The sequence below is a fragment of the Carettochelys insculpta genome, chromosome 15 (assembly GCF_033958435.1).
Source record: "Carettochelys insculpta isolate YL-2023 chromosome 15, ASM3395843v1, whole genome shotgun sequence".
NCBI classification, from domain to species: Eukaryota; Metazoa; Chordata; order Testudines; family Carettochelyidae; genus Carettochelys; species Carettochelys insculpta.
Window position 1 is genome coordinate 36,754,525 of NC_134151.1, and position 15,122 is coordinate 36,769,646.

The following is a 15,122-nucleotide window of genomic DNA, read 5'->3' on the forward strand; positions in this document are numbered from 1 at the left end:
ATGGGGAGGACTTGACCTCACGCATCTCCCATGCGCAAACTGCCTCCATTTTCCCTTCATTCACCTTAGAAAGGAATAAAGTCTCTCAGCGTCCAACTCGAAAGAGCTGCCTCGGGGCATAGCTTTTTCAGCAAGCCGCAGCCCCCTCTGGATAAAGCTGCTTTCTCAAAACCCCAGAGAACTACCGGGACAGTCCCAGAAGCTATCTGTGTCCCTGCCAGGGACTTCATTTCCACATCGCCCACAGTCTCTTTGCCCTTGTGCCAGGGCTCCAATCTCCAGGCTGTCCACCTGAGAGTCACCAACAACTTTCTGTCACATCAGAGCTCCCCAGCGTTCCGCTCCCCAGGCCTCCTCACCCAGGAGGCCCACCTCTGTTCCGGGGATCCCACCTCCAGCGTCAGCCCTCGTTTCCAGGCTTAGCTTCCCCTGACCAAGCAGGTTCCCCTCCTTTGTCCAGAGGCCTCCTCCTGAGCCTGCCTTCACCTCAGCAGGGTTCCAACGCACTTCTCACCCACTAATGTAAAGTCTGCTCTCTCTCAGCATTGTTAGCGCACTGTCTCCTGGGTCTCCTTGTAGCTCTCTCACCGGTGGCTCCAGTGTGCCTCTGCTTTCCATCTTAGGCAGCTCTCACCGGGTCTTTCTGGCCCTCTCTATGGCCAAGCTTCCCGCTTTCAAGACCAATTGGGAAGCAGGTGACCAGTCAGAGATGCACTGGGCCCAGCTCCCTCTTAAAGGGACCAATCGCCCTGTGATGGACAAATGCAGGTTTGTAGTTAAGCACATGATTATGTGCTTTGCTGAATCAGAGCCACCGCTCGAAGCCCTAATGCAGCCCACTGAGATGGAGAGTCACTAACGTGGCCCATTCACTGTTCTTGGTTGCCCGTGGCTTCCCTGAAGAGTTAGCTAGAGTTCAACAAACTCCTGCTTGCCCCAGCAACGACCACAGGATCCTGTGAAATCAGTGAGGACGGGCCCCATGCAGAGCTACGCGTGTGGTGCATGAAACCTATGGGCTGGGCTTGAACCTGTTTAGTGCTGTTAGTCCCAGACTCGCATGAGCACCCTTCAGCCAAACCAAAATAAAACTAGATGTGTTCATTTGCAACAAGTTACGCTTCACCTAAAAAGATGGCAGCAGTGTACTCTTGTTGCCGCATAAAAACTGTGTGCACAAGATAGTGTGCACTAAAGATTGAAGTATTTAGGACAAACCAGCTAAAATAAGAGAAAGGAATTGATGACCAAAAAAGACGCTTCCCATCTATTTAATTATAACCTAGGCAAACTGAGAATAGCAAGCGGAAAAGCTGTGGACATGTTTTTCTTCAGCTGTCTGCCCTGTTTTTGAAAGGAAACACTGAGGTTTTCTGAGACCACTTTAAAGAGGCTTTTTATTTTCCTTTGCAAAATGGCACCTCTGCTTCTGTGCGATGGGTGCGAGAGGGCTGCGTTTAGCTTCCAGCCCCACTGCTGGGTCATGCACAGCTTGTGAGCAGTCGTTCCAGTGGTTTACGCAGCTGCAGGACTGTCATTGCCTTCGACAGTCAAAGGGCCAAGCTGTCTGCGGAATCCACTGGCCCCGAGTTGTTGAAGCAATTCTGTGATTGAAATGAATCTACAGGTGACAAGGCCCATAGGATGGCGACACAGCTCAACGCAAAGGCTTGTCTGTCCCTGGGAGAGCAGGAAAAGTATCAACAAATATCAATTTGCCGTTCCCCTTAGAAATAAAAGGCAGCAAACATGAGCAGAAAAACAGTCTCCAAAAGACTGGTGCTTACACCCGGGGAAGTCAATGTAATAAGATGAAGGAGGGTTTAGTGTCAGCTATGGCTAAACAAAATGGAAGGTTCTTACAGGTTTTAAGCAATTTAATGGCTCATGGAAGGATATAAGTTCCCAAGGAGGAGGCCATGAATGAGTGACCTGCTGTTGTGGAGGGGAGACTGAAGAAGAGGAGTAAATAGGCGAGAATGAAAGCAAAGAGGCAGCTGGAAGAAAGGTGGGCTGAAGTGGGCCCATGCAAAGCTTCGAGTTATCTGTGTCCTGCATGAAGCTGTCTACACTGGAAAGCTTTGCTGGCAAAGCTCCTCTTGGGAATGTACCAAAATACCAGCTACCTGCCCTTTTCCTTGGATAGCTTGGACCAGTCACTCACTGGCTGTGTCTACACGTGCCCCAAACTTCGAAATGGCCATGCAAATGGCCATTTCGAAGTTTACTAATGAAGCGCTGAAATGCATATTCAGCGCTTCATTAGCATGCGGGCGGCAGCGGCGCTTCGAAATTGACGAGCCTTGCAGCCGCGCGGCGCGTCCAGACGGGGCTCCTTTTCGAAAGGACGCCACCTTCTTCAAAGTCCCCTTATTCCCATGAGCTCATGGGAATAAGGGGACTTTGAAGTAGGCGGGGCCCTTTCGAAAAGGAGCCCCGTCTGGACGCGCCGCGCGGCTGCAAGGCTTGTCAATTTCGAAGCGCCGCTGCCGCCCGCATGCTAATGAAGCGCTGAATATGCATTTCAGCGCTTCATTAGTAAACTTCGAAATGGCCATTTGCATGGCCATTTCGAAGTTTGGGGCACGTGTAGACACAGCCACTGTGAGCAAAACAAGCTCTATCGACGAAGGAACCAAAAGCAGTCTGACCACACCCATCGTAGAGGCTTCTGCAGATACAGCTGTGTCAGTGTGGGAGGGCCACACCTCTTCACGTGGCTGACCCACACAGCCAGACCCACAAAAGCCTGCTAGTGTAGCCATCGGTTGAGTTACATTTGAAGTTCTGTCTCCGTTAGCTCCGCTGGCCAGAACAAAGGTCTCAGCTAAGCCAGGGAGAGCTTTCCTGGCCTTGTGCACAGGGCGAGCATCATGCTTTGTGATCAGCTGCACCGTCTGCTTCACTCAATTTGTCCTCAGGTAAGCAGCTGAAAGGTAGCGATGTAACAAGTAGTCGCCAAAGCCAATTGGCCAGCACATTGATCACAGCTACAGGCTGCTTTGGAAAAGCACAAGCCCTTTGCAACCAAGGTGTTCTTGAAGTGCTGCAGGCCTTTGTCATCACAGCTCTGAGCTGGAAGACAGCTACAGTGGTTAATCCTGGGTGAAAGAGAATCAAAACAGGAAACGAGTTTTTCTCCAAAGAGCAAGGGGTTTTGTAGTGAATCCTTCAGAAGAACGCACGAGATCACAGGCATCCAATGAGGGCCGCTCTCCTGGACACTGCTGGGGTTTGGTTTGTTTTTTTTATCAGTCTTACTTGTGAAGTTTGTGGACAACTTGATCGTGAATGCGGAGCGGTGATAAGGAGAAAAGAAATGAACAGGCTAGTTGCTGAAATACAGCACTTTTGCTTTAAGGGGTTCAAACAAATGTTTTCTTGTGGATCCTTTTGTCTTCCCCCTTCCATTTCTCTCTCTAATATTTTCCCATGAACACTAGTACACTACAGCGGGTGAGAAAAATTAATTTTTCAAGGGAAGTTTGAGAAACATTTACGTCAAAATTCCTCATAAAAACGTTTGTGTCTAGTTTTGACTGAAAAGGAAAACCCATGTGGCCGTGTTTGCTTGTGAAAATCAACTTCAGCAAAATACGTCATTTTTGGTAAACGTTGTTTTTGAAATCAACGGCCTGACACTTTCTACCAAAAAGTGAACTGAAATCCGAAACTTTTAATGAAACATTTTCTACCAAGGAGCTACATAAATGCTGGTGACACACTGGAGCCGCTGAGGCTGGGGCCCCTGAGAAGTCACCAGGGCAGGAGCCACGCTGCAGATGCAGGACCAGCTGCCGCTGGGGCCACCCCACCAAGGTTGCAGGAGCCACCCCATGGCTGGGACCACTGCTGCAACTTCAGGACCCACTGCAGCTGGAGCCAAGGGGCTGGGGCTGCAGGGCCCGCCACAGTTGCAGGATCTGCCAGGGCTGTAGGCGCCACAGCAGTAGGAGTTGCCATGTGCTCCTAGCACCGGGGGTAGGGCACATCTGCGGGCAGAAGGCACTTGCATACGGGCCCCACATTTGGTGGGAGGAGAGCATTATGGCTTCGGCTGCAGTGGGGGCTCTAGCTGTGGTGGCTGCACCAGCCCTGGCGGTGGCCCAGGACCCCAAGAGGCTCCTGCAGCTGCAGCTGTGGCTGGGCGGCTCCAGCAGCTCTTGGAGTTGCCCATTTTACGGTATTTCAGGGGAGCGGGGCTGGGGAAGCCAGGGCGGTGATGCTATGCAAATACAAGTGAACCCTTGCATTTAACGGACTGTTGGCATTAATGGACACTCCTCCCACCCACTGATCTGTTAAATCAAGGGGTTACTCTATAATGAACTACCTGCTGGGTTCAGCCTTACACGCTTTCAATGTACTTTTCAAACAGAAGGTTCTGATCCTACTCTCTTCAAGTAAATGATCAATCTGCCTTGGACTTCACAATCAACCTTTGCCTAATTACTCAATTAACATTAATTAGCCAAATCAGAATCATTAACCAAATACTTTTCTTTCTCTCAGAAAAAAAGAACTTTGAAGGGCTCCATTGAACTGTCCAGGATCAAATGTGTTGAAATTGTGAAAAGCGACATCACAATCCCCTGTAACTATAAATATCCCTTCCAGGTAAGTCTGCCTATACCAACTGTATTGCTGTCTTTTGTGTTGTCTTTTACAGAAGCTCTGTCTCAGAATGCACATAGGGTAAACTAACACAGTGGCAGTGATATACAACAGCAAAGGGAGAAAGTACGGATAAACTGACATGCTCTTAGCTAAGGTGTCAAAAGAAATGGAGAACTGAAGAGTGAGGCTTTCCGTTGACTACACCAGTGGTTTTCAACCTCTGGTCCACAGACTCTTGGACTGCCACAAATGATTCCTAAGGGTAAGAACCCTGTGAAAAGGTTTCCACTAGCACAGAATAGTGGTTTTCAACCTCTAGTCTGCAGACTCATGGAGGTCCACAGGCTTTCTTTAAGAGTGCCAAAGGGTTCTGCACCTCTATTTGAAATTTTTAGCAGTTGCAATTTGATCACAGATCTCATGGTATTTGGCCTTTTTCTTAAGACCACGGTTTCAGGAGGCAAGTGAATACAGGAACATCTCACCTGATTCTTTTACTGAGTACATTTCTAGACCTCGTGGTTGCAGGAAAAAGCTTGAAAATGTTACTCAAGGGCATCCTACCAATTCAAAACACAGAAAGAAAAGAACTTGCATTTCTTATAACATAAAAGTTCCTGAATCAGGAGCCTGACTCATGGTGTTGAACATTTAGGGCTGACTATACTGTATTGCTAAAGTAGATGATAGATCCGTTTCTTTTATGTTAATTTAAACACTATGGCCATGTCTAGTCGGCATTTCTATCTCAAAATAATTTACACAATTTGTGCTGCTATTTTGAGCACAGGAACAAGCCACAGAGTTGCTCTTTTGGGATACATTTGTATCCTGAAATAGCAACTGCAGCCTAGACATAGCCTGAGAATGCACATTTGCAGTATGCTTTGTTGACTAATTATTGTATGTAGGGCTCAGTTCACATTGACTGAAATTGCCCTGTTTTGAGCTGTGAAATACACCAGCTTAGAGTGATTTAACAAGGAGCAACAATTAACTTCCAGCCCAAAACTGTGATCAAGAGACCCTGGCTGTGCCACAGCCTCACTTCCAACTTTAAGAGAAATTACATAGCACACATCTCCAATGGTGGCATCATATTATAGGTTTGCAACTTTAGAAACCAGGGGGCTTTATGAGGCTGAGTAACTGCAGTTCCCATGGGAATCCGCACACGTCAAACACCCAGTAATTAGGTCCATTGTGCTGGGAACTGTTGAGGGCACCAAAAGAGTTGGCTGTTGCAAGACCTCTCTCTTTATAAGGGTAGTTATGAGTAGTGGTCAGGTCCTCAGAAAGATACAGCCTTGTTCTGAGATTTTTCCAGGATAAGAGGATTTGGTGTTCTGCTCCACAAACGTCTTCTGATGTCAGCTTTCACTTAATAGCAACACCAGCTCTGTGCCAGCTGAGATCTGATGAGAACTTTTCCAGGGGACACTCACCAACTTCCACTCTCTTTTGCATTATGGGACCATGGCTAAGGTTTAATCCCTGGTTTCCTGGAAACACCGATATGTAAAAAAAGAAACAAACCCCTCGATTGGTCTCTTTCACCTGAATTCTTATATGTGGTCATATTCCTTAAAAAATAAAATAAATCTGGCATGGAAATGTGCATTAGCCCTGCAGCACAAACAGGCGGCCTCCTTTTGAGATCTCTGGCAAACATACATGATGTGAACAAAACATTGAAGTTGCACCTGCTCAGAGCAAGTTTGGTTTTTGTTTTTTTTTTTCAAGTCAGCTGTATCCTGCTGTAGCTCTGCCTTGGACCCACTGATGGTTTTAATTTCTTCGTGTGGCTTGTTACACGAGGCAGCCCAGTGCAATGTGTCCTGTATTGTTCAAGATTATTTGTTTTTTTTGCACTTCAGGAGCTTGCTTCAGGTTGGAAGAAGCAATAGATAATTTCAAAACACTGTACAAAACAGATCAGCACCAGCAATAGGAGAGTAGGTCAGAGTCAGCAGGACAGACGCCTTTGCCATTTCCGTTTTTTGTTAGAAAGGTTAGAATTTATCAACATAAAGGGGATCATTCAGCATTTCCACAGCTGCACACCCGTAGGTGTATATAAACATATGCACGCATGTGCTAAAACTCATCAGGACAAAAGGATCAGCAGAGCAATAGATTCATTAAAATAAAGCCAAAAACCCTCACCATTTCTCCCCTATGACTGGGGATGCCCCTTAGGGACTCACTAACATGTCACAGGAATCTGTATTGTGAGACTATAGCTATGTCTACACATGAAGCCTACATCGAAGTAGCCTATTTCGATGAATAACGTCTACACGTCCTCCAGGGCTGGCAACGTCGATGTTCAACATCGACGTTGCGCAGCACCACATCGAAATAGGCGCAGCGAGGGAACATCTACACGCCAAAGTAGCACACATCGAAATAGGGGTGCCAGGCACAGCTGCAGACAGGGTCACAGGGCGGGCTAGCGCTTCTGCGGCAACAGTTAGCCGCTCCCTTAAAGGGTCCCTCCCAGACACACTCAGCCTGCACAGCACGCGGTCTGCAGAGCCATAGGCACGCACACCTCAAGCAACGCAGTCATGGACCCCCAGCAGCAGCAGCAGCAGCAGCAGCAGCAGCAGCAGCAGCCAGAGGTCCACCCAGCCGCCCCTGCAGGAGCAGGGCTCGCCCTGATCCATGCCATGCGGGAGGCAGCTGAGCACCTCCTTGCCACACAGGAGGAGCAGCCCACAGGGGAGGAGGACTCAACCCCCAACCCTGCAGCACCCCGACCCCCCCCCGCCTCACACACCACCGGCTGTGGAGCTACCCCACCAGCACCGACTGGTGGGAGCGGCTGGTGCTTGGGGAGTGGGACGACGACCGCTGGCTCAGGAACTTTAGGATGAGCCAGCAGACATTTATGGAGCTGTGCCAGTGGCTCATCCCCGCACTCAGGCACCAGGACACCGCCATGCGGCGTGCCCTCCCAGTGGAGAAACGGGTTGGCATCGCTGTCTGGAAGCTGGCCACTCCAGACAGCTACCGATCTGTGGGACAGCAGTTTGGCGTCAGCAAGGCCACCATCGGGGCTGTCCTCATGGAGGTAAGAGGACCCACGGGGGGAGGGGGGGAGGCAGCCCTGGCAGGGCAGGGCAGGGCAGGGGGGCCCTGGCAGGGGAGGGCCACACACACCCTGCTCACCCCTCATTGGTGCTCTCCCATGTGCTTCCCCTGCAGGTCGTGCACACCATGAATGCCATGCTCCTCCACAGGCTCGTGAGGCTGGGGGACCCAGACGCCACCATCGCGGGCTTTGCCACCCTGGGCTTCCCCAATTGCTTCGGGGCTCTGTATGGGACTCACATCCCCATCCGCGCCCCGGTGCACAGTGGAGGACGCTACATAAACCGGAAGGGCTACCACTCAGTGGTCCTCCAGGCCTTGGTGGACAGCCGGGGCCATTTCTAGGACATTTATGTGGGCTGGCCTGGCAGCACCCACGACGCCCGAGTTTTCCGGAACTCAGGCCTGTGCCGCCGGCTGGAGGCGGGGACCTACATCCCCCAGCGGGAGATCCCTGTGGGGGACACCACCATGCCCCTCTGCGTCATCGCAGATGCGGCATACCCCCTCCGGCCCTGGCTCATGCACCTGTACACGGGCCATCTCTCTGTCAGCCAGGAGCGCTTCAACCAGCGCCTGAACCACGCGCGCCAGGTGGTGGAGCGCTCATTTGGCCGCCTCAAAGGGCGCTGGAGATGTCTCCTCACTTGCCTGGATGCGGGCCCCACCAACATCCCCCAGATTGTGGGTGCATGCAGCGCCCTACACAATCTGGTGGAGAGCAAGGGGGAGGCCTTCTTTCAGGGCTGGGCTGTGGAGGCCGGCAGGGCCGATGTGCAGCCACCCGCTGCCCCCAGTCGTCAGGTGGACCCCGAAGGGACCCGGGTCCGGGAGGCCCTGCGGGCCCACTTTGATGAGGTCGCGGGGTGAACGCTGGCAGGCCCCCCACTACCCCCCCCATCCTCCACAACACTCCCTGCCCCTACGCCCACACCACGGAGCACCCAACAGCACCCCCCCGACACACTTTTCCTGGACAAATAAAAGCAGACACTTGTTTGTGAAATCAAACTTGTTTACTTTGAACTCTGTTCTAACTAACACTAACTATATACAGGAACTTCTAACTAACTTAAATATGAAAAGTGTATGTATATATTAACAAAAAAAAAGCAGGGATAACAAGGAAGGGGAGAACTATTTACATGGAGGGGGAGGATCAGACTGGGCAAACGGGGGGCACAAACAAATAAATACAAACTATATACAACGCAAAGAACAAAAGAGTGGGGGGAATATATACAAGGGGGGGCCACGTCCTGGGCCCCACGCCCCTATAGTCCAGCACTGGGGGTGGGCAGCCAGGAGCCCCGCCTCGGCTGCAGCCCTTTCCAGGGCTGGCTGGGGGCCGGGCGGACCAGCAGATACGGCCGGCGAGTGTCAGCTGGCCCCAGGTCTCCCTCGGCGGAACGGCCCTTGGTGGCGGGGCGACGGCGGACGGCGTGGCAACGAGCGGAGCAGCGGGTGGCAGGGCGGGTGGAGCAGTCAGGGCAGGTGCAGTGGCGGCTGGTGCGGCATGGGGGGCCAGGTAGTCCGCTATGCGGTTAAAGGTCTCCATGTAGGCCCCCCAGGCCTCTTGGCACCAGGCCAGCACCTGCTCCTGGAGGTGGAGGCGGTGTTGCTCCACCCGCAGCTGCTGCTCCGTGACCTCCACCTGCCGGCGGTGGAGGGCCAGCAGCTGGGGGTCCGTCGCCGTCGGGTGGTGGTGCTGGGTCAGCCGTCTTGCCCGCCGTGGGGCCGGTCGGTCCTCCGCCGAGGGGCTGGCCTGGAGCGATGGCCCCAGAGGGGATTCCGGGACCACTGACACCTCGCCGGCGCTCTCCGGTCCTTCCGATGGTGCAGCTGCGGAACACAGGAGGGGGGGAAGAAGAGTGGAGACAGGCGTTAGTGTGGGCCCCGAGCTGTGGCCCTTGTCCCCCCACCCCTGTGCTGCAGGTTCCCCATCCCCGTCCCCGGGAGATGCTGCTGTGATGGGGTTCAAGGGTCCCCCTGCACTGCACCCCGTCCCCTGGCGGGAGTGACTCTCACTTCACTCAGCAGGGTCTGACAGGAGAGGTTTCTTAGGCCACAGATGCCCAGTTTCTCCCAGAAGTGACAGTACAGCAGTCAGAGACAGTCCTTCCAACCCGTCCTGGGGAGAAGACCCCAAGGGGTGCCCCTCTGGGGCGTAGCTTTCCCCCTCCTCAGGCTGGCTGCCTTCCGGCTCTCCCTTCCCCTAGCCTCTAACGGCGGCCCCCAATTCAAACCCAGCTCGGCTCCTCCCTCCTCTTTGTCCAGGGCAGAGGTGTAACCTGCCAGTTGTAGCCCCAGGATCATCCTTAGCCACTGGGAGCTATTCAGCTTGTTGCTCATATCTAGCCTGAGACTCGCATTTGCACTCCCCCCACTCCATCGCATGCTGCTGCAGCTGCTGCTGCGGGGTGTCCCACCCCCTCCTCCCGGGGGACCCTAGAGGTTCTGCTCCCCCCAGCCCAGGGGATGGGGCATGGCACTGTCGTGCTGGGCGGGGGGGGCAGGGGCTGATGCACTCCTGTGAGGGACATGACACTGCTGTCCTTGGGGCCATGGCCATCTGGGCATGTGGAGGGCCCTGGCCACATATCTATTACCCCCGGCCCTCAACCCCGGGGATGTACACCGGGGGGTACATACCTGTAGGTCCACTCCCATGGTCGGGGGACACCCGGGGGGCGGACGCCCGGCTGCTGCTCCTTGATGGCAGGAGGATGTGCAGGCCGGTGTCGGTGGAGGAGCAGTCCCCCTCCTCCTCCTCCTCCTCCTGCTCCGGTGCCCCGGGGGTGGGCTCCAGGGGGGGCCCCCGGGGTGTGGGGCTTACCTCCAGGGCGGACTCCGGCTCCGGGGCCTGCTGGGGCTCCTCAGCCGAGGTATCAAGAGTGGCCGCAGGGGAGGAGGTGTGCCGGGGGCCCAGGATGTCCCTGAGCTCCCTGTAAAAGGGGCAAGTGATGGGGGCGGCCCCAAATCGGCCGGCTGCATCCCGGGCCTGGGCATAACCCTGCCGCAGCTCCTTGACTTTACTCCGGACATGGTCCGGAGTGCGGGCAGGGTGACCCCGGGTGGCCAGGCCCTTGGCCAGCCGAGCGAACGCATCCACGTTCCGCCTCTTGCTCCCCATTACCTGGAGCACCTCCTCCTCCTCCAGAGCCCCAGCAGGTCCCGAAGCTCAGCCTCTATCCAGGAGGGGCCCCGCTGCCGCTTGCTGCCCTGGCTGCCAGCCTGCGAGCCCTGGCTGCCCTGGCTCCCCTTGGGGGGGGGTCCCCTGGGGGCGCTGGGGGGGCTGCCGGGTGGCCATCGCAGCTGGGGTGGCTGTCTGTGCTGGCTGAGGAACGTGCAGGCTGGCCGCGTGTCTGGGCTGCCACCTGCACATTCTCTCAGCTTCCTGCACAGGAAGGGAGGGGGCGGGGACCTTTAAGGGGCCGCTCCACGCGGCCACCATTGAGCTCAGGGGCTGGAGAGAGCGTCTCTCAACCCCTCAGCTGATGGCCGCCATGGAGGACCCCGCAATTTCGATGTTGTGGGACGTGCAACGACCACACGGTCCCTACTTCGACGTTGAAAGTCGAAGTAGGGCGCTATTGCCATCCCCTCATGGGGTTAGTGGCTTCGACGTCTCGCCGCCTAACGTCGATGTTAACATCGAAATAGCGCCCAACACGTGTAGCTGTGACGGGCGCTATTTCGAAGTTAGTGCCGCTACTTCGAAGTAGCATGCACGTGTAGACACGGCTTATGAGTCTCAATATTACCAAATTTGCTTAAATGTCACAAATGCTCTGTTTCTCTTCCCACATCTTCAGAAGTAGGGACAACTTTATGAAAATACAGATTGAACCTCTCTAATATGGCACCCTCAGGTCCTGACCAGTGACAGATGAGAGAATTTGCCCAACCATGGGAGGTCATATTGTCTAGCAGCACTGCCAACACTTAATGGCTTGCTGGACTCTTAGAAGACATTTGGGCATAATCTACATCTAAATATCAGCACAGAGAGATATCTATCACAGAACACTGAGAGCCAGGAATGCTGGCTGGAAACAAACTTCATTGGATTGCAGGAAATTTAGCCACACCCAGCTAACTAAAATCATGCCAGATTATGGATGTTGCCAGATGAGAGAGTTCCAGATTAGACAGGTTCATCCTGTAGTATCTTTGCAGCCTCATAGCTCACTGGCTTCTGCAGTTTATTTGCCACCTACAATTCTGCAGCCAAATTCTGTTTGGTTACTTTGAAGTAAATCCCGAGGAGATTTACTCAATTTAACGGAGTTGCTCAGAATATACACTGGTACGAGAAGTGAAAGCAGAAGTTGGCTCTGGGATTTCAGGTGAAGACAACCTGCATGAATAGACACACTGCTAAGAAACAGGGATGCTGCTGCCATACAAATATTAGTAATTCGAGAAGCTGAAAATAGAAAATATGAGATGAAATTCTGGGCTGCATCTACATTTCTCTAATTTTTCCTGCACAGTAGAAATCTTGATCCCAAAGAATGTCTCAGCTGATTTCTTTCCTGACCATTATTGCATATCAATCTAAATAACCAAACTCAGGCGCTAGATTCCACCAGGGTTATGGGCCATTTCTGAGAACGTTGGCTGTATGGTCACAGCACTACTGATACGTGACTCTTTGGTGTGTAAGGTGCTTTACATTCCCCTGGGTATTAGAAGGGCAGGAGGTGTTTCTAATGACTGGTTTGCTTCTCTGGTCTCTTGTCCAGGTTCTTCATGACAACTACCTGCTATACGTGTTTGCACCCGACCGAGAGAGTCGGCAGAGATGGGTGTTTACCCTGAAAGAAGGTAACTATGGTCCTGGATGCAATCGACTCCCTAAGGTCACCACTGCCAAGCCTGCTTTCTCAGCAGCCATAGACTAGGAAAAAATGACCGGTCAGAGGAAGTCAAATGTCTTATATTTGCATATGCAGAAGAGCACTTGTACAAGTAGTTATACAAGGTGCTTGCAAATTTTAGGGGCATATTTTCAAAGCCTTTGGAAAAATTGGTCCATGGGAGATGCTTGTTTAGCTCTCACTGGCAACAACAGTGAATTCATAACATTTCCCTAACCTTGATTCTTCTTATGCTGGGAGAGATAGAGTATTCAGAACAGCCATACTGGGTCAGATCAAAGGTTCATCTAGTACACTATCCTGTCTGCTGACAATGGCCAGTACCAGATGCCCCAGAGGGAGTGAACGAAACAGGTAACAATCTCTCTCCTGCTATCGGTCTCCAGCTTCTGACAAACAGAGGCTAAGGACACCGTACCTTACCTATCATGGCTACAGCCATTAATGGACCTAACCTCCATGAATCCATATCTCCCCTCCATATGTAGCTCTTTAACACGCTGCCATTAATTTCACTTGGTCCCCCCGTTCTTATATTACGGGAACAAGTAAATAATTTTCCTTATTTCCCTTCCTCCACACCACTGATAATTTTATAATACCTCTAGCCTATCCCTACTTGGTCTCCTCTTTTCTGAGCTGAAAAGTCCTAGCATCCTTAGTCTCATTCCAAACCCCTCATCATTTTAGTCGCCCTTTTCTGAACCTTTTCTAGTGCCAATATATCTTTTCTGAGATGAGGGGACCACATCTGTACACAGTATTCAAATATTTTACTTGTTTAATTTGGATACAGATGCATGAAAAATCTTTTGACCACAGTTAATAGACTCTTTATTTGGATAGCAACCTTCCTAAAGAATAGTCATTATTGGGAGGTTTATCTGCAGATGGTTTTTATATCCCTTTCCTCTTGGATAGTATTGGTTGGATCATTGTGTTGATTATGTGGTGACAGTGCAGTGCGCACGGCAAACAGAACCTGACCACAGTGCTTGAGACAAGGGAGGTCTTGTTCAGAACCTGCAGATTGCACCAGCTCTTAACCCTTTCCTGGTTTATAACACTGCCTGTGGTAACATGAGGTCCTATGCGGCGTGTGCAATGTTCTGTTTTTGTGGAGGCATCTGGCTTCGCTGGAGCCGCATACATTTACTTGGCAACGATGTACTTTGAAAGAAGCCATTATTACTAGTGCTCCACGTAGCACTTCCTTTACTTAAACATTTCATAATTTCACCTTCACTGGGCAACTTTAACGTGCCTGGGTGACACAGGCCTGCAGAATTATTTTTAAGTGGCTAAGAAGTGTGTGTATACAGGAAGCACTCATTTTGGGGGTGGGAACTTTAATTCCTCCCAAAGACAGTCAGGTTGATATTTAAGTATTTGAATGCTAAATGCGATATCATAGAATCATAGAACACTAGAACTGGAAGGGACCTCAAGAGGTCATTGAGTCCAGTTCCCTGCCCTCTCAGCAGAACCAAGCACCCTCTTCTAGACCATCCCTGATAGGTGTCTATCTAACTTGCTCTTAAATATTTCCAGCAATGGAGATTCCACAGCCTCCCTAGGTAATATATTCCAGTGTTTAACCACCCTGACAGTTAGAAATAGCAGTTTTGAGCCACATATAGCTAATACTGTAACTGAGCCGACAGTAGTAACTGCCTGTATCCTATACATGTGGTACAGTTGTGGTCTTTTATAAGCATCTTTGCTACAGGCAGAGGTTTTCTTTTTTTTTTTTTTACAAGTGCATTTTCTTTGTCTGTGCTATAGTGAATTTAAAGGGAAACGTTTTTACAGGGTTTTAGACTTGCACAGTGCAAATGCATCACTTCTATGGATGTTGATCAGGGTTATTTGTATCCAGGGATGGGAAAACATGCACCTTCCGTGAGAAAGTAGAACACTTAAAACCATGAGGCTGAAGATCAAAAAGTGGCTTCTCATCAGTATTCATACTGTTTGATGGAGAGAAAACAATTTTCCTTGAAATTCAGAGGATTTTCACTCCCTTCCACTGGGCTATCAGCACTTATGGCAGTGCCACCTAGCTGAGTTTGTTGCATAAATCCTTTTAAAAACAAAACTTTTCCTGACTTCTTTCAGAAACCAGGAACAACAACAATTTGGTGCCGAAGTATCATCCAAATTTTTGGATAGATGGAAGATGGAGATGCTGTGCCCAGACAGAGAAGCTGGCAGCTGGGTGTGTGGAATATGACCCCACCAAGAACGGTATGAGATTTGTTACAGATATTCTCCGTTTTCAGTAAGTCTGTGCCAAACAACAATAAGATTCATCGCACTTAGTAGAAAGCTGTGAAGAGTATTTCCAGTGGAGAGAAATGGTGCCATCTTCCCAAGATGTGCCTTACCCTCGTCTTCCTATCACCCTTTTTAAATGCTTTTTTTTCATCTGAATTAAAAATGACCCCATTACCTTAGCACGGCATTGGGTGGTGTCCTTTGAATGAAGTGTAAAACCAGGGTGCGGACCACTTGAGGTCAGTAAAG

General features: G+C 51.2%; 1 protein-coding gene across 3 annotated transcripts in view; it reads left to right on the top strand.

Annotated features, from left to right (window-relative positions):
- The window catches only part of ITK (IL2 inducible T cell kinase), a 53,013-nt gene that overhangs the window by 16,475 nt on the left and 21,416 nt on the right, over positions 1 to 15,122 (top strand). For all 3 annotated transcript variants that reach the window (XM_075009472.1, XM_075009473.1, XM_075009474.1), the window contains exons 2-4: positions 4,513 to 4,617; positions 12,462 to 12,543; positions 14,715 to 14,843. In XM_075009472.1, the coding sequence (XP_074865573.1) occupies positions 4,513 to 4,617; positions 12,462 to 12,543; positions 14,715 to 14,843 (316 nt within the window). The remainder of the gene's footprint in view (positions 1 to 4,512; positions 4,618 to 12,461; positions 12,544 to 14,714; positions 14,844 to 15,122) is intronic.